Source organism: Rousettus aegyptiacus, unplaced genomic scaffold (genome assembly GCF_014176215.1).
Source record: "Rousettus aegyptiacus isolate mRouAeg1 unplaced genomic scaffold, mRouAeg1.p scaffold_m13_p_11, whole genome shotgun sequence".
In the NCBI taxonomy this organism is placed as follows: Eukaryota; Metazoa; Chordata; class Mammalia; order Chiroptera; family Pteropodidae; genus Rousettus; species Rousettus aegyptiacus.
The window spans coordinates 33,184,993-33,210,701 of NW_023416286.1; the positions used below are offsets into that span (position 1 = coordinate 33,184,993).

Consider the following 25,709-nt stretch of genomic DNA (forward strand, 5'->3'; position numbering starts at 1 on the left):
TTTGTGAGGAATAGTTACATTTTCGGTAAGGCAGAGTTATTTTTATAATTTCTTCCCTTTTCAATGAAGGCATACTCTTTGCTCTGATTAGTTTTGGCCTGTTTGTTTCTAAGCAAATTTCTGTAAAACTCCAAAAAGGAGACTTGAATTTAAATTACTAGAAAGATTTAACAGCTTTTAGACATGAAGCAATGCCTTTCTCTTTTATAACAAACCAGCAACACTCTTGCAATGACATTTAAGTATATTCATGCTTGAATAGTAGTAACAAGGTTAAAAATGTTCAATAGACTGATATTATATTAAATCTTCATATATTAAATTCAACAAATGTTTACAGAGTTTCTACTATGTGCAAAGGCACAATACTTGGTAAGATTCTATGAAGAACAAAGAAGAGTTCTCCACAATACCTTAAGGAGCTGAACATCAAGAAATGCAGATAGGACAAATAACAACATGAGACAGACTAAAGTATATGCTTTAGAACAATTATAAAGTGCAGTAAAGACATTAAAAAAAAGAGATTACATCTTTTGGGAAACTCATTAAAACATTTGTTCTTTCATTTCACAAACTAATTTGCTGGTAATAATGACCTATAATATGCAATGACAGATATTGTTAAAAAGTATATGAAAATAATAGATTTAAAAAAATTATTTAAAGTTACATAAATGAAAGCAATGGAAATTAATGGAAAGTTAAAATAAATTTATAGAAAATTTAACACTGCATAACTATGTATGGTATCAGATGGGTACTAGACTTGTTAGGATGACCACTTCATAAGTTAGATAAATGTCTAATCACTACGATGTATACCTGTAACTAATATAATATTGCATGTCAATTATAATTGAAATTTTTTTAAAATTTAACATACAAATTTTATAGAAAAAATTACCTTAATCATATCAACATACTACAATTATTTTATGTTTATGTTAGATATTTGTACATATCAAAGGCATGCAATTTTGGGCACAGTCACTTTTCTTTCCTACATGGAAAAGAGAACAGCTTATTCAAGTGTGGCCTTTAAAACTATGCAAACTGCGTTCAAGCCACAGCCTATGTGACACAGGCATATTTCTTACCTAACCTACATCAAGGCAGGTTTCATAAACTGGAAAATTAGAAATAACAACAACTCTTGCTGAACAGCCTTAAGCCCTTCACTGACAGTGGCAGTCAGCCTTGGTTTCTAGTTTGGCCTCTGGAGGCATCTATAAGTCTAGTACAGATGGCAGCCATCTGTGGATTGCTTGGGGACTCTTACCAGGTGGTCCCAGATATGCATAAGCTGCAGTTGAACTTGGCCTGCAGCTGGATCCCTTCCAGGACTGTGCCACTGGGCCCCACAAGACACCTACTACATAAAGGCACTGTACTAAGACCAAGAGATTTAGGAGCCCTACCTAATACATAGAAACAGACACAGGGAGGCAGCCCAAATGGGGGGACAAAGAAGAATGTCTCACATTAAAAAACAAAAAACAAAAAACAAACAAACAAAAAAACAGAACAAAGCTCCAGAAAAAAGAACTCAACAAAATGGAGACAACCTACCAGATGCAGAGTTCAAATCATTGGTTATAAGGATGTTCAATGAACTTAGGGGAAGAGTAGATGAACTCATGAGAACTTTAACAAAGAGATAGAAAACATAAAAATGGAAATGGAAAACATAAAAGAGAACTAGTCAGAAATGAACACAATAACTGAATTGAAGATAACATCGCAAGGAATCAACAGTAGATTGGATAACAGAGGATCGAATCAGTGCTTTAGTAGAAAACACCCAATCAGAACAGCAACGAGAAAAAAAATCCAAAATGAATGAATGAATGAATGAATGAATGAATGAATGAATAAGGATAGTTTAAGGGGCCTCTGGGACAACATCAGCATACCAACATTCGCACGTAGGGGTACCAGAATGAGAAGAGAGAGAGCAAGGAATTGAAAATCTATTTCAAGAAATAATGACTGAAGCCTTCCCTAACCTGGTGAAGGAACTAGCATACAAGCCTAGGAAGCACGGAGTCCCAAACAAGATAAACTCAAAGAGGCCCACACCAAGACCCATCATAATTAAAATGCCAAAGTTTAAAGACAAAGAGAGAATCTTAAATGCAGCAAAGGAAAAACAATAAGTTACATACAAAGGAGGCCCCATAAAATTGTCAGCTGATTTCGCAACAGAAATTTTGCAGGTCAGAAGGGTTTAGCACAAAATATTTAAAGTGACGAAAAGGCAGGACTTACAACCAAGATTACTTTACCTAGCAAAGGTATTATTTAGAATTGAAGGACAGATGAAGAGCTTTCCAGACAAGAAAAACCTAAAGGAGTTCATCACCACCAAGCCAGTATTATAGGAAATGTTGGAGGGACTTTTTTAAGAAGAAGAAAAACAATATGTATCAAAAATATGAACAAAGAATGGAAATAACTACATATCTATCAAACAAACACTTCAAATGTAAAAGAATTAAAATGCTCCAATCAAAAGATAGGGTGTCTGAATGGATAAGAAAACAAGACCCTTGCATAGGCTGCCTAGTGAATCTGAAATTCACTTCAGATTAAGACACACAAAGACTGAAAGTAAAGGGATGGAAAAAGATATTTCATGTTGGACCTAGAGAGTGTTGTGCTGAGCAGAGTAAGTCAGATAAAGATGCATATGATTTCACGTACATGTGGAATCTAAAGAACGAAACAAACAAACAAAAAAACAGAAATAAACTCATAGATAGAGAACATTTTGAGCGTTATCAGATGAAAGAGCAGTTGGTGGTCTAGTGAAAAAGGGGGAAGGGAGAGCTACAAAATAGTCATGGAGATATAAAGTATAGCATAAGGAATATAGTCAAAAATTTTGTAATAACTATGTATGGTGTCAGAGGGGTACTAGACTATTGTAGTGATCGTTTTGTGAGTTATATTGATGTCTAATCATTATGTTGTACACTTAAAACTAATATAATATTATATGGCAACTATAACTGAAAAATAATAAAATATTATTTAAAAAAATGGTGGCTCTTAAAATCATCATCTTCCTAATTTCACTTTCTATCTCATTCTCAGTTTTCTTCCCCATGATTAAAAGCCTTTATAGTCATATGAAATTGGTTTAAAATACCAGAAAATAGGCAGATAAACTTCAAAGAGATGAATACCAGCAGACTATACAGCATTGTTAAAAATTTCGGTACAAAGATGAACACATGACAGCCCTGTCCTGTTCCTGCTGCTGTGGGACGATGACAATACCTGCTTCCTTCTACCTAGAGTCAGAGGGAGACACAGGCACAGTAACTTCTGTCTACACCCCCTTGCACAGGTGGTATAGAGGCACCAGGAGGCCCAGGGAATCACCTTTGCTATCTGCAGACAGCATCAGAGGGACTGTAAGGAGCCACAGCAAGACCAGAATGAAACAGACAGCAGCTGATTGCCAGGGCTCTGAAAACTAAACCCACTGGTACTAAAGCCCATAATGTAAGACAAAATCTACACACTCAACCTAAACAGAGTGATTATTGCTAAACAGAAGATTTCAATAGGATCTAGAGTCTCATATCATAATAACCAAATATTCAGCATGATTTTCCTGGTATAGAGCATCACCCATCATGCTCTAAACCAGGAAAATCATAACTGAAGAAAAAAAAAAGCTCAATTGATGACAGTACCGATATTAATCAAATATTAGAATTATCTGATCAAGATTTTGAAGCAGTCATCTTAAAAGTGCTTCCAGAATCAATTATAAATTTTCTCAAACAAATTAAAAAAATAGAAAATCTAAACAAATAAATAGAGGATATAATTAAAAAACAGGTATTGATTAAAGGACTGAAAAATACAAACATTAAAATAAAAAAAAAAGGCTGGATGATCTCAACAGTAGAGTGAAGATGACAGAGAATCAAGTCGTCGGTCAGTGACTATAAAGGCAGATCAATAAAATTTACTCAATCTGAACTAGAGAGGGGTGGGGGAGGGGGAAAATGAATAGAGTTTAGGGATCTGTGGGACAATAACAATCTAATGATCTAATATTGTATCACTGGACTTTCATAAGGAGTGGAGGAAGAGTGTGAGACTGAGAAAATGTTTGAAGAAATAGTGGTTGAAAACTTCCAAATCTGGTAATAGGTGTTACATCTACATACTTGAGTTTGTTATGATTAGCATTCTCGAAGATTTGATTTTCAATCTGCTACCACTTCCCTTTAGCATTTACTTCAACGAACATAGCTATAGTAGCTGCTTTAAAATCCTCGTTTGCTAATTCCAACATCTTGGCCATCTTGGGGTGGGGTTTGGTTGTTTGTCTTTTCTCTGAAATTGGGCCACATTATTTTGGTTCTTCTTATGTTGCATAATTTGCTATGACTCCTGAATGTTGTGGATATAATGTGGTAGAGACTGGATTTGGTATATTCCTCTAGAGAGTGTCCATGTTTTTGTCTTGGCAATTAATTTGGTTGGATTCAAACTGTGAATTTTGGGGACAGCGGGTCAAATCTGAGTTCAGTTCCTTTCTTTGGCTGCTCTGTATTCAGTCTATCCTACCCATGTGTGTGTGGTTCAGGGGTCAGTCAAGACACAAGTAGTTTAAACACATAACTCGGGACTCTTCCTTTTGGAATGTCTTTTGAGAATTCCCTCTCCAGTGGCTGGGTTTCCCAAGCTGCCTGCTGTCTCTTCAGGTCAGAAAGCCCGTGGGTTTTCTGCCAGAGTTCTGGCCATGCTGCTTGATACCGACTCTGTTCACAGGATAAAAACTGGGAAAAATGGGAAATCACTTCTAGTTGCTCCTTTCTCCCAGATCTTAGTCCCTCCAGAACCTGGCTGCTTTTCTTCATTCTCCAGTATTGTTTTTAATTTTATCCAGAATCTAAAGTTAGGTTCAGTGAGAGCTAACTCTATAATGGAATCAGAAACCTCCTTGAGATATTGAAGCGAAATTTTGTTTAAAATTTAATTAGGCAGAATGCCATTTTTTTAAACACCTATCTTTTCTAAATAAGACCCTGTTTTGTCTATCCATCTGGTTCTTTGATACTTCTCAGGAAAATTTTCTTCATATAAATCCTGCATATTTCTTATTAGATAAGTATCTACATTTATATTGAAATTGAGTTTCATTTCCCTGTTTCCTTGTAATTAATTGGCTAATTTTTGGAGACCAGAATTTATGGAAGCCTGATTTCAATAGGTCTTTCCCCTCCTTGTGACACAATTAACTTGCAATTTCCTTCTGAATTCACACCATGAACTTCACGTCCGGTCACTATGATTGTTCATGGTCCAGTCCAGTTCCTGATCTGTCCAAGAGCGACTGCCCTATTGAAATTTTTGGGTTAAGATCACTGATCTTAGCTCGATTGTAATTCTGTCTCTTCAGTGTAGAGCTCAAACACATTTTAGACTACAAAATATGCTCAGTATTTGCTGGTAACCTAATATGCTGTTAATGTCTAGAGCTCTGCATAGAAAAATCAGTGATAGAATTGGAAAAGGGTTCAAGCTATCCTCTGTGCTTTTTATTCAATAGATTGAACCAGCTCTGAATGGAATTTTCTATAAATACACAAAAATACCTTAAGATTGAGGTTTTTTTTTTCTTTGGGGAAATAATCATACAGTTGCCTGAACTAAACTCAAAAAAAAGAAGAGTTAATATAAAACTAAAATTTAAAAAGTAGTACATTATTAAGCTTTTGAAATTATTTTTAAACATTAATTGATACTAAAATCAAGATCAGAAAAATATTAAATCTACGTCTCTTTTAAAGATATCCAGACAACTTCTGTTCTTAAATGTTACTTTTCTTTTCTGAATTCCCATAGCTTTCCATGAAAATGCATGTGAAGTTATACAAGTGTTGGCATGTCTCTAGCATCTAAGAGAAACTTGATGTTTGTTGAACAGAATTAAAAAAGCATTCTTTTTCCATAAAAATCTCATTTCTTAAATTTTATTTAAGAAAACAAAAAGTACCTTTAATCACATATTATGAGTAGTAGCAATACCTGAAAAAATATTCATTTGAGGGAATACCTTCTTATTTTATTGTACTGCATATTCCCCTCTTAAAAAAAAAAAAATCATTGCTTCCCCCAAAAAGTTAGGAGACCAAAAACATACAAAAAATACTTTATTGTCATTAATAAATGCATTAAATATATATATATATACTAAACAGAAAACACTGTACATTTGATGAAATATGTAGCATTCATCAAGGTAAAAAATACATGCTCATAGAATGGAAAGATGGCACACATAAAAAAATAATTTCTCAAATGTTGCAATAGATATTCTGCAACTTTTCTCTTAAACAAAAGGGGACTAAATAACAGTAGTTTGAAGGAATTAAAGGCCAGATATTCTACAGAAAGAGGAAATATTAGCATCATGGAATAATGTTTATTCCTGGCCCATTTTCTGCCCACTGAAAAAAATTGCACTGTTTGTCCTTACCAAGAGCACACACAAAAAAATTCTTTCCATTATTAGGTCCAATCTTCAACACTGTTCTCATGATGGAGCGTTTGCCATGGTTGCAGAATGGGAAGGACAAATCTGCCCACTATGGGGGAAAAACAGAAAGAGTATAAAGTTTAGATGGAAGTTAGGATGAGGAGCAGGCTAAACTCGGGTGCATCTGATTAGTGCCATGTTGTCTTCATTGCTACAATTAATCTGACATTGTAAAACGGACAAAAGTCATCAGTTGTTGCCCTCAAAAAAACTTATATCGTATAAGCGTCTCTTACAATTTTGCTTGAATCACACAGAAAATTGCGGTAATTCTGAGTTCCCCTTTGCCTTGCTGTAAAACAAACACCAATGTTTCTGCTATAGATTTGTTTTAGTTAAAAATTTATGAGTCAAGATTTGTCCTCGATTCTAATACTAAACCTCTTTAGTCTCTAATTTTTCTTAAATAATTCGATACAGAATTATTTGAACTAATTTAGGCAGATCCCACTGTATTGTTCTTATTCTTATTAATTTTGGTCACAAGAGAGGTCTAAAGCAGGTTATGCTATTATTAATATTGCTAATATCTTCTCCATTACATCTATAAAAGTTTCTTAAGGAGACAATCTGTAAGTTTAGTAGGATGGAGGCACATCTTGTGCTGGAGTTAACATCTAAAATCATTATCACATTTTTCCTGGGAAATTCCCTAGAGAGATACCTTGTTGAAGACAGGATTTTCTCTCCCTATAAGCCCAACCATAAAATTTTGCACCAGCACTGAAACAGATATTTTTTTTTTTTTTGCAATGTTGCACCAGATGAAGCAGTTGGGAAAATATGCATCTTTAACATTAGGAGCACACTCATCATAGCCCAGTCCTCACACTCTGAAGAATGCAGATTCTTGGCTCCTAGTTCACATTCATTTTCAGGGTCAAACTCTCAGATTAAAAATATGTGAGGATTTATCTATATCTACATTGTTACCGTGCCATATCTTTTGTTGAGTCAACTGATGAGTAGGATTCACTAAGTTTATTGTAAATCCAAGGCATGAGAATTATTTTTTTCATTTACCTCTATCCAGTGCTTAAGCAGAAGGTTTTGATGTAGCTCTGACATTTGGAAGTGCAAATTTTTATCATCAACTATCTAGCTGTCTGGGAAAATTACTCACTACCTTTCTTACCTTTCTATAAACCAAGGGCAACACTTCTACACTGTGGTTACAAATATGATACACTCTACTAATCTAACAGCTAATATTTGATTAATTGTTTTTGATAAACCTCATTGAATTTTAATTTATTCAACATTTAGGCTTTAGACCGAATGTCAATATGGCTATTTAAAATTTAAAGGTAAAACTGGAAAAAGGATTGCTATTTATTGCATCTTAATAACTGAAGCATTCAATTATACTATAGTAAGCTTGGTAAATCTTACACTTACTTCAAAAAATCCACATTGTTTTTCTCTAGGTAGAGGACAAGCGTAAAACAGCCTGCCCTTGTTTTCGCCATCCTTCCTCACAACTCGGAGAACGCAGAGACGGTTGTGTTTACTGCAGCGAGGGCTATGAGCAGTTAATGTACAAGTACCATCTGTCATATTAATTTGAAGTTCACTGTAATGACAGGTTATAAAATAACTAAAGCATAATAGTGCTAAAGGGATCATTCACAGCTCCTCAACCCCATGCTAGAATCCCACTTGTACAAAGAAATTGTCAACTTTAGGTAATTACACAAACTGCTAAGTCTTTTTAAATCTTGTTTTTTTTTTTGTGGTAATTCTAATTTACTTCCAAAGTAACCTATGTACCAAAAGTACATACAATTTCTAAGAATACCAGAGGAATTGTGCATCTAATATATCCATTTTTCTTAGTTTTCATTTGTGATACTAGATTCTTCTCTTACCCAACATTACAGTGTGGCCACGTTTATTTCCTCTAAAATATGCTTCAAGTCCAGCTGTCCCCTTTCACCCTGCAAAGTAACTAGAGTCACAGTCTTCTCTAAATATTTTCTCATGGTAAGCCAACTCCCATCAATGGCTCTGACTAGGCCAAAGAGATCACTCTTTCTACTGTCTACTTTAAAAACAATTTGTGAATTTTTTCTTTGATCAAGGCCATTATAACAGTTGCAATCCTATTTCAGCAAGAATGAGCTGCCTGGCTGAGTAGAAATGTGCATTTTGGAAAGCTAGTAGGGAAGCTTTATTCCCCCCCACGATTAAGATCAAGAGTACCTGCAGGTTACTCCTGTGCACAGTGCACAAATGCTAGAAGCTGGCCTTCTGCTGCTGCTGCATGAGAGGATTTTCTCTTTAAAAAGGGGCTTCATGATTATTTTTGATTTTTAAAAATATTTTGCATATTTTTAATGATACTTTTATAAGAGTTAGTCTTTTTAATAAACTAGATGAAAAGAGCTCATATTAAAACCAGAAGTCCTTCTCCTTAATGGCCCTGCTTTGTAACTTTTTAATGATAAAAAGATTCACTCTTTGTATTATTTTAATTTCCAAAAAACAAAATATTATTCTTAAGTAATTTTTAAAAATACTTATAAATCAAATGTAGTTCTCCTTTATTTGCTTCCTAAATTAGGTGTTCTTCGACTGATGATGGGTTATGTCCTGATAAGCCACCATAAATTAAAAATATTCTGAGTCAAAAATGCATTTAACACACCTAACTTACAGAACATTATAGCTTAGCCTAGTCTACCTTAAATGTCCTCAGAACACTTACATTAACCTACAGTTGGGCAAAATCACCTGGCACAAAGCCTAGTTTGTAATAAAGTGTTGACTATCTCATGTAATTATACGTACCTCTTCACCATCATAAAGTTGAAAAATTATAAGTCAAACCATTGTAAGTCCAGGATTGTCTGTACATTTTTCACATACTTGTTCCTATAATGCTGCTTGAAGGCACCATATCTAATTAAAATGTTCAGAAGTCTTTCTCCCTATTCAGTTTTATTGAGATGTAATTGACATAAGTGATCTTTTACTTGTATAAAATTCGTTTAAACTCATTTATAAAAGAGATGTTTAAATATATTGCTTTAAATGGACTCAAACATTCTAATGTTTGGGATGGACTCACATTCTGAGGGGAGTTTCTAAAACTGCAGCAGGCATTCGTAAGATGAAAGCAGCTGTAGACATTGCTAAGGAAATCATTACTGTGAAATATTTTGCTGGTAACTGTTTTGTTGGTAAGTTTTTCAAGGTGGGGATGGTGGCTCATATTTTAGAATCACAGGTAATACCAACTTGAAATAGAAAAGCTGAGAGGTTACAAGCCTATTCTTTTCCACAACTCCTCTCCATTTCGCCAACTCTCCCACCGCCTCCAAAAAAGGCAATATTAAAACTTTAATTTCAAAGGAAGCTAAATATATGGATGGTTGTAGAGAAATCAAGAGATTTTACGATCGGAGCAAGTAGGTCATAAACAGTGCTTTCAAAATTTTTTTAAAGGAGAAAAAAGGTTAAGAATATTAACAGAAAGGAACAAAATGTTGCTCTCATTAAAAGGATGGACACAGGCAAAGGTAGTTATATATATTATTTTGAATGTGGCTGTCTGTGATAACAATTAAACATTTTCTAATCCATTGGCTTCAACCTAGAAACCTCCCGGTTCCACGTATCCAGGGAGAGGTTTAGATTCTCTTATTAGTAAAGCTCTCTGGGAAGGTGACACAGCGGAAGGTAGGCTTAAGGAGAAAAGGAGAGGCCCCAGTGTCTTCTACTGGTTTCTCTCTTCTGTCTTCCATTCCACCTCTTCCTTGGTATAAAGTGAAAAACAGCCATATGCTGTTTTATCTCTGGACTCAGAATGTCCCCTGACAGGAAGTACCAACATCAGGTAGAAACTCCTTAGAAACACAGATCACCTGCCCCTACTCCAGATCCCTGGCAGAATTAGAATTGCATGTTAACAAGATTCCCAGATAATTTATACGCACACTAAATTGCAAAGCACAGTTAATATAACAAAGATACTGATGCCACCTGTGATAACATTAGCTCTAAATATGCACAGCTAATCTTAATTTTATGATAGAAAACATTATCCAAGATAATTAATGTTCTAATTAATTGAGGACATCTTGGTTCCTCTTTGTTTCAATCATTATTTAAAATTTTTCTAAATCGTAGCAGAGCATTTCTTTAGGTAAACTTGGCATACATAATAGTTTAACTTGCTTTGATAATTAGAATCACCATTTTAAATATTAATACTGGGTTATACATAGCCTATTAATATAATAGTTCAGGGGTCAGCAAATCTTTTCAGATAACATATTTTAGGTTTACAGCTATGATGGTCTCTGTTGCAACTAGTCAACTCTGCTGTTGTAGCACGAAAAGCAGCCATAGAAAAAATGTAAACCAACGGGAATGGGATGTGTTCCAATAAAACTTACAAAAACACGTGGCAGTCTGGATTTAGTTCTGTTGGCTGTAGTTTGCTGAGGTAGAGGTCATTAGAATCCAGAGAAATACCTGACGCCCAATGGCTTCTCAATAAATACTCATTAGTTAATAAACAAATAACATTGAATAGAGATCAGACAAAAACTATGATCAAGAAGGACATTGCCAAGCACAGGTGTGTAATTTCAAAATAGATGTTATTTTTCTGTGATCAGTTTATCACAGTTTAACTTATTTTACACTGTCTAAAATTTTTTTGAATGAATGTCTCATTGAATATAAATTTTATAGTTCAGTGGTATTTGAAGGATTAAAACAAACAGAGGTTAAATGACCTGTCATGGATGGTCCCAGGTAGTTCTGAAATCCTTGGGCACTGACAGATCTAAAAGGTGACCCAGAAGCATGCCTAAGGTGTCAGTGCTTCATGCTTATTAGAGGAGGAACTATGGGAACCCTGATGGCAGCAGATATGAGAAAATATTAGTGATTCTGCTAGTTCTGTTTCACTCACCTACATGATGAGCCTTGCAACAGCTCAGGAAAAAGTTTAACCTGAAAGACACATATTCTTTGAAAAAAGTATCTCTGTGTTTTGCTCTCTATCTACAACGAGTGGAACAAAGACTTAAAACTGTATTTAGCAGTTATTCTTAACTTCTTAAGAACTGGTTCAACCATCTAATTTATAATCTAGTAGCTGAATAAAATTCAAGGATATCTAAAGACCAATCTGAAAATATGCCTTATCGACATGTGGTGATGAGATCGGTAATTAAGAGAATAAAAGGCAAATTAATTACCATATAATTATTAAAGAAAAAACTAACTGGCTATAAATTCTGAGTGGACCACCTGTTTTAATCATATTATGTTGTGAGCTTCTGCGTGGCATCTTGTCCACAAGATGAACACTATAGCTGCCAGACAAGGAGAAAAATGAAATAAATGACAGTAATTTGCACTTTATTCCTAGTAAAGTAGCTGGGTGCAGAAGGGCTGCTGGGTAAATGTATTTCACCACTTGACATTTATTTAGCTAGCTGATCTTGACTGATTTTAGTCTCAGTTCTTGGGTTTTTATATTCCACACATACACATGCTGCAGTGTTTCTAAGTAATGCCGTGTGCTGGGATTAATCATATGACCCTATTACTAATGGCTTATGAAGAAATCATTTAAATTTAAGGTTATATTAATGTTTTTTTAAATTCTTAATTCATTAGTTAAATTGTCTGAGATTTTCTATAAAGCACTAAGGAAATAAAAATATGGGTACAGTAAATGTTGCAATATTTTCAAATGATCACATCTACTTCTTTCCACTTAAGCTAGAGAACAGAGAAGGCTGTTCGAAAATGATTTTCTTACAGGATAGCCTCCCAACTCAGACACTCTTAACTAGCTCGATCATGAAATTTTATCATGAGACATTAATTAGGGTTAGAGTAAAAAGGTAATATACTGATCCAGTCAAAGTTTGGTCCTCATAATTTAATTCAAAAGAATATCATTTGGAAGTAGTATGAAAAAAAATTGAAAGCAGTTATTTAAAGTTGGGATAGGAAACTTGAGAAAAAAGCATCTATTGATCATTTGTTATGAAATAAACTTTAAGGATTCCCAGAGGTTGGTCTGGGAGCATACAACAAGCAGTCCCTCATCTCACTACCTGAACAAAGACTCTTTGCGTCAGCAAAGGCAGAGCTAATCAGAAGAGAAGCTGGCAATTAGAATCCCTCTGAGATTACTTTAGATCCCACCCACAGTAACCCCCTGCTTGTCTCCCATTGGCAAGACAAGACACATGAGAAGAAGACTCTTTATCTTCACTCCACTTAAATAATCTTCACTTCACTTAAAAATCCTGGATATACAGTACCTCCTTTCTGAAGGAAAAAAGAAAACCAACAGCTCAAAAAGAAAATTGTGGAGAGATGTCTCTCTCTGATGGAGGCATAGTTAGGAGGCTCAGATAAAGGGCCTAGACAAGGAGAGAAGGGAGTGTGGACAGTTTTGGGAGCTGCTAATAATCATTAAGGAACAAGGGGTGACATTGTTATTAACCTTCTGTATCTCTGGTGTCGTCAATTAGGGTTTTCCCCTGGACGTGTTATTGGTAGTCTCATAAAATATATCTGGTTGGGTAGTAATTATTAAGTGAAAGTATGGCTCTTTAATTTCAGATAAAAATGTACCACACATGTTCTTTAGGCTGTTTTGGTTCAAACACAGAACACGATCCCAGATGGCTATTTGATATACAGCCACTTTCTTTAACAGAAATACCACTAAAGAATCTCGAATCCCTCTCTTTAGAATAGAAACACTTAGTAAACTGTTATAAATGATAGTCTCCTTTTTAGATGAACTATCTTTCGCGTGAAAGAAATTTAAGAAAAAGGCTAACAGTGGTGATTGATAACTGGTAAGATTATGGGGGATTTAAACATTTTTCTTTATACTTTCCAAATATTCTGTATTGAGCATGTATATGGTTACAGTCAGAAAAAAATAACTTTTTACAGATGTAGGAGATTCTGCTTTTCATTCTCTCTTCTTGTCTTATATTACAAGCTGAAGAAGGCAAGGAAAGCACATGACTATAACCATCTCTCAGGGTTTGACTTACTTGACCATGACCAACCCAACTTCTTTAGCCATGGATAACTTTTGTGTCTTCTTAAAATGTAATGTGAATACCTTAAAGATCAAGGTTAGAAGCATCGTACCTGTTAGAGAGTCCTGGATTGCAACTTTCGAGTCCTGGTGATGAGTAATGGGTTGTTTTCAGTTTTTTATATGCTGAACTACATAATTTAGACTGAGAACAGACCATGGGTGATGATAGGTTTACTGTGTTAGACAGTTGAGCCATGTTGTTTGCTCTCTCCTCTGAGGGGTGCAGTGTATCACTAAAATGAAGGTTAGTGGGAGAAGAGTTCTGAAATTCTCCATTTGGTGTCTGGTTTTGTTTTGTTTTTCTTTTCAAAGTAATAGATTTATTGCTAAAATCGGTCAAGACGAGAGTTGTAGTTCCAAATGCAGCTTTCCTGTTGATCTTTATTTCTGTACTTGGTTTTCCAAAGCTATTACAAGGATACTTCACTAAGTTGTTACAGGCGATAGAACTTTCTGCATTCTCTAGTGTTGAATCTGGAAGGAGAAAGAAGTAATTCTATAGCATTCCTATAAATTTCTATAATACCAACTATTTGAAACATATTATTTGATTAAAATATTTAGTTCACTATTACAGTGAACTACCATAGAGAACTAATAATACAAAGTTGGCCTGGGCAATTCAGAATTAACAATCTTCTGGTCAAGACATGAAGTATTATATAAAGTACAAAATTTCAACATCTTATAGAGACTCAGAGTTGGGTTTAACAAAGATTTATATTTGCTTTACATTATGTTTACGCATTTAAAGAATATTCAGCCATCACTTTTGTTACTATTAGGCAAAGTGTTAAGGAAGTGATAATTGAGGGGTAAAATCTCAAAAAGCTTTCGATCAACATTAGAGGCCTACATCTAGATTGTCAGGAATGTTTCTCTGACAAGACAAAATGGAAGGCTTATTACAAATAAGAAAAGATGAATTACAAAGACTTGACATTTATTAAAAATGTTTCAGCAACGCATCCTAGAACTTTGGAATCTGTACTGTAATATATTCCAAACTGTAGTTAAGATATATGTCTATCATACTCAGAAAAAACAAACAAACAAACAACAAAAAAAAAACACAAGCAAATAGTGAGATGTGTAAAGGCATTTCAGAAAGTTGAAATAAATGTGGAAACCTAAGACTGGTTTTCTGAGGGCTCTCTGTTGAATGACACTGGAGAGGGAGGGATTGAAAGAGGAGAAGCGGTTCCTTCAACCAGCAAAGCTGTGCAAGGGGCGATGCCAGATTCTCTGGCCCGGAGAACAAAACGCGATACGACAGTCAACACAATGTACGGGTCTATAAGTCAAGAATGAACTTTCTCATCTCTAATTGAAGAAAGAAATAACACTTTGAGAACACAATAGAAGCTGCATCAATGAGATGGTTCTTAATCACAGGTTTCCTCTGAGGTTTTACATTTTCTGAACCCATGAAATTGTGAGCTATAGAGAGTTATTTTGAAAGATTTCAATGAAATCAGTACAATTGTCTGGGTAAAGATTTTAATAACAAGGGGTAGGAAGGATAAAGAAGAGAAAAAATTCAGCATTTTTCTATTCCACCTGCAAAGATATTCTTATAGAAATCCTCCCTTTCAATTTATGAGACACTTGGACTGAATAACAAACTCAAAAGTTGCTGAAATCTGCATAAAACAAAGCTTTATTGAATAATTCATCAGAAACAGTAGAGAACAGATGTTATCATCTCAGTTTTTTGAGATACAAAGGCACATACTCTTTTAGCACAAGCATGTTTTCCCTCCCTCTCAACAGAGTATTAGCATGGTTTACATGCAAAGGCTGGCAATTCTTTTTAAACCTTTCAGAAACGAAGCATTTCCCCTAGTTATGAAATACCCAGATACAACAGGATACACACCTGACTGGGTATAACTGAACCTCTTTAAAAATGAAATGACCTCAAAATCCAAATTCGGTCTTACCTTTAGGCCTTGCAGTCAGGCAAGCATCACATGCCTTAGAAGAAGGTCTGTTTATCAGTGTACAGACCAAACATGTCCACTGTTCTTCACATCTCCGAGCCACTTCATCCACAAGATGATCCCCGCTGCTAGATGTCCAGCTGACTGTAGTGTTTCTGGTTGGCAGCTTCCTATAAAAGAATTTTTAAAAATAATCATTCATGCTGTTATTTTTGCCTTGTTTTTATACATTTTGGGTATTTTAGAAACTATTACAGAACTCTTAATTTACCCCAATGCTATATATTTATTATTGTTTACAAGTTCTAACTATCTCAGAATAAAAAGTTTTCATTTGGGCCCTGCTGGTTGGTGTCAAAGACAGAAATATCAAATAAAATATTTTATTCAGTCGGAGTTCGTGTACGTGTTTTAAAAACCATTTAAAATACTTGACAAAACCACTAGGAAGCATTTCTTAAATAAGGTTTTAACTAAGTGGTACTCTTTCCAAAGCAAAACTAAAATATTTTTATTCAACCAAATTAGGGTGGAGAAAGAGTTATGCAGATATTAGAGCACTTAAAGTAAAATGAATAAAGTTTTACATTTACTTCATGCCTTCAGAATTTTTCAGCAGTATTTACTATGTACTATATCAATTAGTTAATCTATACTGATGACAAGGGTAACTATCCCCATGTTATTTCTCTTCAGGGAAAAATGTTTCATGTTAAATATCCAATTAACAGGTTACTGAGAAAACAATAAAACCAGCCCTGATTTTTGGCCACAAATGAAAATCATGATTCTCTACTTGGAATTATTTACTAAGTACTTATTGTTACACAAAATGCTTTTATAAGCTCTGGGGTAGTCCTACCATTTAATACACAGCTAAGTCTATAAAACACATCCCGTGGTTAAGCAACCATGACAGTGTCATGGATTCTTTTCATGATTCCAATAATTAATATTTAAAAAATTCTTTTTTTAAAGGCCAAGTACTTTACATTTCAGAACATGAGTTCTTTGATTTTCAAAGATAGCCTTGCCTTCTGCAACATTTTGCTCCTTACATGTAATTACACCAGTTTTAAAATTCAGGCTTGTCTGGTAAAATAATAAATAGCATAAGAAAATCTGAAGATAAGACATATCTCATTATGGTTCTTGTATCTTTATTTACCTTGACTTTTAATAGCATCCGGTATTTCTTATTCGTGAGGATCCCCCAGAGCTACTATAGCCTGTTTACTTGACCTATTCCTCGCCCTCTAACTTACTTTGAAAAGCATGATGCTCTTAGTCACAATGAAGTAAATACACTTTAAATAACCTTCAGATTTCCAATGTGCTCCAACTTTTCATCATTTTCATCTTCTATAAATTTCACTAACTATATATAACATGATATTTATTGTTACATACAGAAGCTTTGAAAACATTTTTTCTTTACTGCTCCATTTCTCAATCACCTACAAATAAATTCTTTCCAACCTCCACTTGGATGTATAGCAAGAAAATTTCAAAACGAGATGCCTATAGTATAGGCTGAACAATGGCCTCTCAAAGATATCAGGTCACAATACCAGGAACCTGTAAATGTTACTTTACAAAGAAAAAGAATCTTTGGAGATGTAATCAATGCTCTTGATAGGAGATCCTGGATTATCTAGCCGATCCTATTATCCAAACACAAATATCCTTGTAAGAGAGAGACAGAGAGAGATTTGATAGACACAAAAAGAGAAAGCAATGTAACTGCAGAGGCAAAGACTGGAGTGATGCAGCCACAGACGAAGGAACACTGGCAGCCACCAGAGGCTACAAAAGGCAAGGAATGGATTCTCCCCTAGATGTGCCGAGGGAGCACAGCCCTGCCTGCACCTTGACTTTGGCCCAATGAAACTGATACTGAGCTTCTGCCATCCTGAACTATGAGAGATTAAAATTCTGTTGTTTAAGCTATCACGTTTGTGGCACTTTGCTATGGCAGCCACAGAAACCAGTACAAATGAAATTCATCATCCTCATTCCTTCCAATCTGCAACTCTGCTTATTTGTCTCATTTCAGTAAATGGCATCACCGTGCATGCATTCAGGCCAAACACCTATGAGTCGTCCTTGACTCTTCTTACTCTCACACCTACACCCAATCGGCAAATCCTGGGGACTCTGCTGCAGAGGCAAATGTCCCAGCAGCTTAGGAAGCTTGCAGGGCTTGGTGCATTCTCCTCGACGAGGGTGGGAGCATGGAGAACAGAAGCAGTATTCCAGCCGCACGCTGGAGGCTGACAGCACTGTCTGTGGTCAGTCCTGGGCTCTTGCTAGGCGAGGCCCATGTGCCATCAGCACAATCTGACGTCTGCTCAGTGCCCAGGAACAATGTGAACTGGGGATGTCAAGGAGTAGCAGGACGCTCTTTAATTTCCAGGATGAGGATCTAAACTAGATGCTGCTGCATTCAGTGTGTAGGGACATTCTGACCCAAGCTGCAAGGTTCTGAAACACTTGTACCACCCCACTACCAACCCAGGAACAGGGGTGGGAAATTGGGGTGGCTGAAGGAGATCCAAAGGCTGGGGTTCTCTAAGGTGGTGGTTCTCAGAGTAAGGTCCTCAGGCTAGTAATGTCAGCACCTCGTGGGAACTCGTTAGACATACAGATTCTCAGGCCCTTTGCTGGACTTTCGATTTAGAAACTTTGGGGTGAGGCCCAGCAATCCGTGTTTTACCAAGCCCCCAGCGAACCCTGGTGCCCAGGGGAGTTTAAGAGCCAGCACTCTGAGGCCTTCCTTACAGACAAGGAGTCGTGCTTGAGAAAAATACTGTAGGGAAGGTGAGGGCTGTGCCGTTATTGATAGCCAACTGTGAAGCTAGAAGACAGTTTTCTAATTTATCTATAATACAAAATATAATAATATTGTTGATGGGCATAAGACCAGGAGTATGCAGTCAAATATGGAAGAAAGCCATTACATAGTCATGTCAAACAGTTAACTATCTTATTTTTCTGATGTTTGTGGTATTTAAAAATTGTTATTTGTGATTTCTCATCTCTGAATAATCACATTAGGACTAAATTTTGTACTCATAATTTTTATTCGTTTTCATAAAGAAGGCTCCCAAAATTGTATAAGTTTTAGTGTTTAATCCTATCTCAACTTCAAAAATATCCTTAATTCAACTGTTTTTTACCACCCCCACTCTTTCGAGTCTCCATCATTTTACCATGGGCATACTGTTGAGAGGGCCCTGATGTCACACTTTCATTCTGGTGGCACTGAAGTCACTTTTTTCCACACAGAGAGAAGCCACTTTATGTCATCCCTCTGCTCAAAAATTTCCCATGGCTTCCCAACCCATTCAACGTGAAAACTCCCCACGCTGGTGAGAGTGATCTTTTTCATATCAAAATCAATTATGTCCCTCTGGCTTTTCTTTAAAAAGTCTCCTCCTACTGGTATACAGAACTGAATAAATATTTTATAAATATAGGTATAAAGAATAAATGTTGCCCTTATACATCTATTAAAACTGCTTTCTGGAAAGTCACCCTGATTTCTCAGTTGTCACATACAGTGGCCGTCTCTCCAGCTTCCCCTCTGTAACTCCCTCAAATTCAACTCTCTCAATCATTCCCCATCCCTCTTTCATGGGGTCTTTCTCTTCTTTTGATCACTGAAGTGAAGTTAATCTCAAGGCCCCCTACTAGCTGGTCCTTGATTCTCTCTGTGCACACTCTCAGTGATTGCAAATACTATCACATTCCACTACAATCTCAGAAAATCCCAAGGTGGGTAATGCAGGGGGGCTGTATTCCCAGAAACTGAGGCATGAAAAACAGGTAGGGGCTGACAGTGTCTCTGAGGAAACTCTGCCCTTCTCAGTGGAGACAGTTACTGCATGGGAACAACGAATTTTTCTTTGATTAAATAAAACGGTTTATTTTTTAAAAAAAATACTAATGTCAAAACTAAAACTGAAAGAAAGTTATACAAAAGAAAGTAGCATTTAATGAAGGTAGGAATAAAAAGAACTTCTAAGCTGCTTTCTAACTTCTATTTCAACTGAATGAACTGCTGTTCCAGGCCGGTGTGCCTTACTCACGAGCACCAGCACTCCCTGAAAGCCCTTCAGTGTTTCTTCCTCCAAACCAGAAAGAGTTTACTACCACGAGGCCTGAGATGAGAAGCTTACGCAGGAAGCAGCAGCTTAGACTCGCCTTTATTCTTCCTGATTGTCCTATCTGTGGAAAGCCCGGAAAAGGTCTCCTTCATAGGTTCTAGTCTGCAAGACTTGTTTTTGTTTGTTTGTTTATTTGGTTGTTTTTAACTTTTTAATTGATTCTGTGAATTACCCCAAAGTTCATTTTGGCTACATGACCCATAAATACCCATTTTAGTATAAGATAATATGAGATTGGTGTCTTTCATTGTAGTCAAAAGAATTCCTTTTAAATTATGTTTTTAAACATGACGGCTATGTCACCAAACCCTCTCCCGAACAAGGCTACCCTTTCAAGAGGAGCCCATCACAGACTTTCTTCACAACTCCCAAATGCCCTGTAATTGCTCCATCCCCCTCAAAAATCTCTGCCAGGTCAGACCTGCCTTAAGAACTGGTTTGCAAACATTGCTAAATTCTCTTTAACTAGCCACTAACTCTCAACACATTTCCAAACCAGATGGTTTTCAGAGACCTGGATATGTCTTCCTATAGGAACAAAACATCCTCCTCTTCCTGCAATTCTCCCCCATGTACTTATCAGCTGCTGTTTTCTCTTCCAGGAAATCCCGTTCCTGCCTCTAGACTTTAGTGAATTCCTATTTCCCTCACCCTAAACACAATTGTCACCTCCTTCAGAAAAAATGTCTTTGTTCTTTGCAGGTAGATTTAAGTGTTTCCTCTTCCAGACTTCCATTACTATTAGCACAAAAGTGCCCCTTTACAATACTTCCACCCTGGGGTTTTAATGATCCATTTACTCATGTTTTCCTCACGTTAGAGCTTGAGCGCTTTGAGTGGCTTTATTCTATTTTGTCTTTGTAGTCTCAGTGCCTGGAATATAGTAGACCCTAATAAAGGAAGTAAATACAAATAAATTTAAAAACTTCTATAAAATCAAGATTCTAAATTACACAGTTAACATAGAAAGAAGAGCCAATAAAAAAATGGCATAAGTATTCAGTCTGGTGAGTCCATAAAAACTGGAAAATTTGGAAAGAACTTCCAGAAAGAGTTAAGTAAACTTTCAGAGATTCAAAAAATGCAAAGATTTAGATCATTGCTATTGTGCGAGTCATACTTATTCACCTTAATTAGTAATGACTTTAAATTAAATGAGAAAATCTAGTAAACACAAAAAGTGCCTGGCACTTTTCCATCCAGAAAAGTGTTCCATCCAGAAAACAAATGAAATATACTTAATCATTGAAATCTCTAAGAGTATGGTAAATGTTACTGGTTTTCAAGTGTTTTATTATATATACATTTATTTTGCAATATGTAAATATTTTCCCGAAGTCTTAAGCTGAAGGGCAACATATCAAAAAACTCAGTTAGCAGGGTGGAGGGATGGCAGAGCCCAGCACATTTTCAAGTGCAGCCTGGCCTCCTTTGCCTCATAGGTGACCCCTGGGTCTCTTTCAGGGAACACTTGAGCCTTTAAAAGCTAGTTTCAAAAAAAATATTGTAATTAAGAATTATCGTATTTATATGATAATATTTGTTTGATGATTTGGGAGAATTTTTTTTTTTAAATCTCAAATAACATTGAAAACAAATAGAACATTAATCATTTATTCAGTAGGCAAATATATACTGAATGGCTTTTATCTGCCTCATATTGTGTTACACACATTTGGTCAAATAAATGTACATCTGTAATATTAAAAATAAAAAAACCATAAACCTGTACAATATAATATTTAAACATATTTCAGATTGCTATGACAGTAAAATAGTTGTGAAGAAGTTGAAAGGAAGGGGATATGAAGCACTTTGGAGAAAAGTAGTTGAGAACAAGAGGAGTGAAAAGGAAATGAGAAAAAAAGACAGCTGCAGACATATTTGTAAAGACATCAGTGGGAAATCTCCACCACACACTGTCTCCATCCCATTACCACGAGCTCACCAGGGATGGCATGGTGTCTCCCTTCTCCCAGGCTTCCACGAGGCCAAGTACTTCCCTGCTCGTCCTCTATTTCCAACCACATCATTTCATTTCCTTTGCTTACTCTTTTCCTCTTACTGCATAGAAATGGATATTCCCTGAACTTCAGAACTTAATTGTTTCCTCTGCACTTTCTCAGTGACTTGTTCCCATTTAATACTTTAGCCGAAACACAATGCTGATCATCCTCAGGCCATTACCTCCCAGCCTGTCCTATCTCTTCTAGATGCTCCACATCTCCTAAACCCAATCTGTCCTTTCCACTCTATCCCAACTTTCCCTGGCCCGTAATGTGAAAATTTCTATTATTTAGGTCTGAAATCTTTTGCATTATCCGACATATCAAATCTGCCACAATTCTTGTTGACTTTTCAACTTTTTAAATTGAGTAAATACCTACTTTCCTCTCCATTTCTGGTGCCTTGACCTCATGCTTAGTAACCGTCTCTCGCCCATTACACTGTGCTGGCTTTTTCATATGGGTTTAAATTTCTTCATTTTCCATCTTAACTAGGTTATGAGTAATTAAAACTCAATCCGCTGATCTAGGCAAGACATTAACCATTCTCGGCACTACTAATGATCTCTACTATTTGATCCCATCCTTGTAAAACTAGCTTTTGCTATTGACCAACTTAAGCCCTCATTTGTCTTGGCCAGTGTTATCATCCTCCCTCCAACATGCCATGCTGATTCACGAATCGTGGTTTGTGGCCAAGCTCCTTCTTTCCAATTAAATAATGTTTTCTCATTTATGTAACCAAAATTCTAACTATCTTTCAAAAGTAAACTTCAAATTACACTTTTTGTATGTGATATTCCCAACCTTTCCTATTATTTATAAACCTCTAACATCCCTGGACTCAAGTAGCATTTAATGTGCTTCATGTCTATACTGGTTATTTTGGTTTATAATCACATATACTGCCCTGCAGCTACTTCATATTGTTAATATTTCTCCCAGCCTGCCCCAAAGGGACATGTGGCCTTTTACCAGGGTAACTGTGCATTGGGGAAAAGGAAATAATCAAGTCTTTTGGGGACTCCTATAAACTGGTTCTGAACTCACACTAATTCCAGAAGACCCAAAACGTCACTATGGTCCATCAGTCAGAAAAGGGGCTTATGGAGGTCAGGTGATCGATGGAGTTTAAGCTCAAGTTCATCTCATAGTAGGTCCTGTGTGTCCCTGAACCCATCCTGTGGTTATTTACCCAGTTCTGGAAAGCATAATGGAATAGACATACTCAGCTACTGGCAGAATCACCACTACTTACTTAGGTGTTTAGGAAGTAGTCGGTTGTTTCACCAACAAGACATAAATTCCATAAAGAGATTCTGCTCATATTTTTTCTAAGTAAAGCAAGATGTTTTGAAGATAGTTACATTTTTCCAATTACTGACATATCTATACCTTCTCGTAATTTCTTTACACACAAGATTGAAACCAAAGGCTAAATGTTAACATCTGAGCTAGAGATTTTCTGCTGAATTCAGAAGTGGTCTAAAAATCATCTTGGGTCATTCTAGTTTTTTAATGCTGTTATTTACTATTTTCTTTCAAGAGTTCAAATACTTTCTAGTTATATCCTCTTATTAACAGCCTTTTAGCTACAGAATTGAGGCAAAAAGTAGACCTTAAAATTAGGTATCTCACCGTACGTCAGCATGTTGAGGACTTTCCTTTTGACAGTGAGGACAGAAGTATGTCATTCTGTTATTCTCCCCTAAACGACACACGGTTATTTTGCAGCAGCACCAACCACAATTAGGGCGCTTATAAACCTTATAGTGTTTAGAGACAGTCGATCCTGCTTTACGACACTAAAAACAAACACATAACATATTATGTTATCTACAAAACAGTGTTTCTAAGGAGTCAAAGATAAATTCTTAAAAGTCGTTTCTAAAAATAAAATTTTTAAAAATTTATGTATGTTTATACATGTCCATATAATCTTTTCTTTCATATGAAATAAAAGTATTGACAAGATTCAGCAATATTTGTTAAATAAGATTTGTGTGACATAATTATTTAATAACTTAGTACTCAAAATTATTCTTTGCATAGCTTTACCCTCTTAGCTAAATGAGATATGAGTTCTATAATTATCTTTTGTGCTTTTAAGTTTTTTTAATTAAACATAATTATGTAGTTAAAACAAAACAAAAAGACTAGATTAGCTTTAAATCTGATTATTTTTAGAACATTGAAGCTGTTCATTTTGTTTCAACAGACAAAAAATTTATTTGTAGGAAGAAAATTTAACAAGATCATCTTCTTTGTTGACCTGACAAAGGACAGTTTTTAGTTTTTAATCTTATAGATTCACTAAAAAAGAAAATAAAAATTCAAATGTCATCCTAGCAAAGAACATGTTCCATTTTGGTATAAGTTTAATTTCAAAAGACATTTGATATTCTGTCTCAGTTTTTTTCTGCTAACATACATTTAAAGCTCCTGCAAAAAGAATATTCTGAGTTTATATCAGTAGTGTAAAAACTTAAAAGCCCAGATATGGCTCACCATATATAAATTGAAAGTTACACAAACAGCTTACGTTAATTTAAACAAAGCACTGAAATAGCCAACTTAATCTGGGTAGAAAATGGGTAATTGTCTATAATTATCTTTCCTTGGAAGAATAAGTAAGCACATGTAATATTAAGTAGCCAGATATGTAAAGTAAGGCAGAGATGTAAAGTAAGAGGTTCATTAACATTTTTGGCCAATTAATGAATCCTACAATACCTGCCTTTCTAAACATAGTAAAAATAGAAATTCTGAATACAGAAAATGGACTGTGGAAAAAAATATGTGATACTTTAAAAGATAAAATGTGTTCATCAAACTCTATATGTGCATATATATATAACTTTCAAAATTTACAGTTTAGCAAGTGGTAGAAAATGCTATTATCCCATTTTACAGATGAAGAAACTAAATCTAAATTTACCTAAATAATCTAAACCACATAAATAGTAGTGGCAAAATCTGACTGAACTGAGGTCTATTTAAAGCATTGAGTCTGTCCCTGTAGACTTCCTATATTTTACTTTCACATGTCCACAAAAGAACAAAAGGCTAAGTCAAACCTCATCATAGTTGTCCCCAATTGAATATAAAGATAATTTAATATAATTATAGTTAGAGAAGTTTGGGCAGACCTATGACCTAAAATTTCAAGATTTTAATTAGGCCCATAACATGTCACTCTCCCTTATTGTACTTCTATACTCTCACCACTAGATGGCTATAAACAGCTTTAACTTTTTTTTTTTGGTATAATCCAAAGGGAAAGAACTGACATTTTACATCATTAGAACGTTTTTGCTCTTACCCTGTAAAAAAGAATGCTGAAATCATGTATCATTTTCACAAGGTGATGGATCTGTTCATCTGTTAACTGACAAACCTTAAAAGAAAAAAAGACTGAGGATAGTTTCATAATTGGTTCATTACTGTAGAAAAATACCACTTGCCAGTTCTAAGAGAAGTGTAAATAGATTTAAAATATATTCATATCTTCTAGAACTCTATCATATATATACTTGGTGTGGTTTTATCTTTAAGCGATAGTACTACAGATAAAAAAATTCTTATTTATAAATTTTAATTCTAAACCCAAGCATTTATTGACCATCTCTTGTGTATCTGACATCTTCAGAGTCTGTCAGCCACCTCGAAAATCTTGCTGGGTTTGCAAAAAAAAAAAAAAAAAAAAAAAAAGAAAAGAAGGGAAAAATAGGCAGAGGAGTAGATGATCATTAAGGTATCTATCAAGCTTTAAAAAGATATGAAATACATGTATTAATATCAAAGTAATTGTTAACCTATGGAAGAACTCATAAACAGACCTTACTGAAGAATTTTTTGTGATACAGCCTGGCATAAATCTCAGTGTTACTCTTGTAGAGCTAATGATCATTTGGCACACGTGGTATCAAT

At 35.4% G+C, this 25,709-nt stretch overlaps 1 protein-coding gene across 2 annotated transcripts in view; it reads right to left on the reverse strand.

Annotated features, from left to right (window-relative positions):
• Positions 1-6,164: 6,164 nt before the first annotated feature.
• Positions 6,165-25,709, reverse strand: part of NEIL3 (nei like DNA glycosylase 3) — a 41,454-nt gene continuing 21,909 nt past the window's right edge. For both annotated transcript variants that reach the window (XM_016133425.2, XM_036228692.1), the window contains exons 5-10: positions 25,102-25,176; positions 23,418-23,584; positions 15,605-15,774; positions 13,712-14,135; positions 7,967-8,141; positions 6,165-6,617 (exon numbers count right to left, since the gene is read on the reverse strand). In XM_016133425.2, the coding sequence (XP_015988911.2) occupies positions 6,441-6,617; positions 7,967-8,141; positions 13,712-14,135; positions 15,605-15,774; positions 23,418-23,584; positions 25,102-25,176 (1,188 nt within the window). In that variant the 3' untranslated portion in view covers positions 6,165-6,440. The remainder of the gene's footprint in view (positions 6,618-7,966; positions 8,142-13,711; positions 14,136-15,604; positions 15,775-23,417; positions 23,585-25,101; positions 25,177-25,709) is intronic.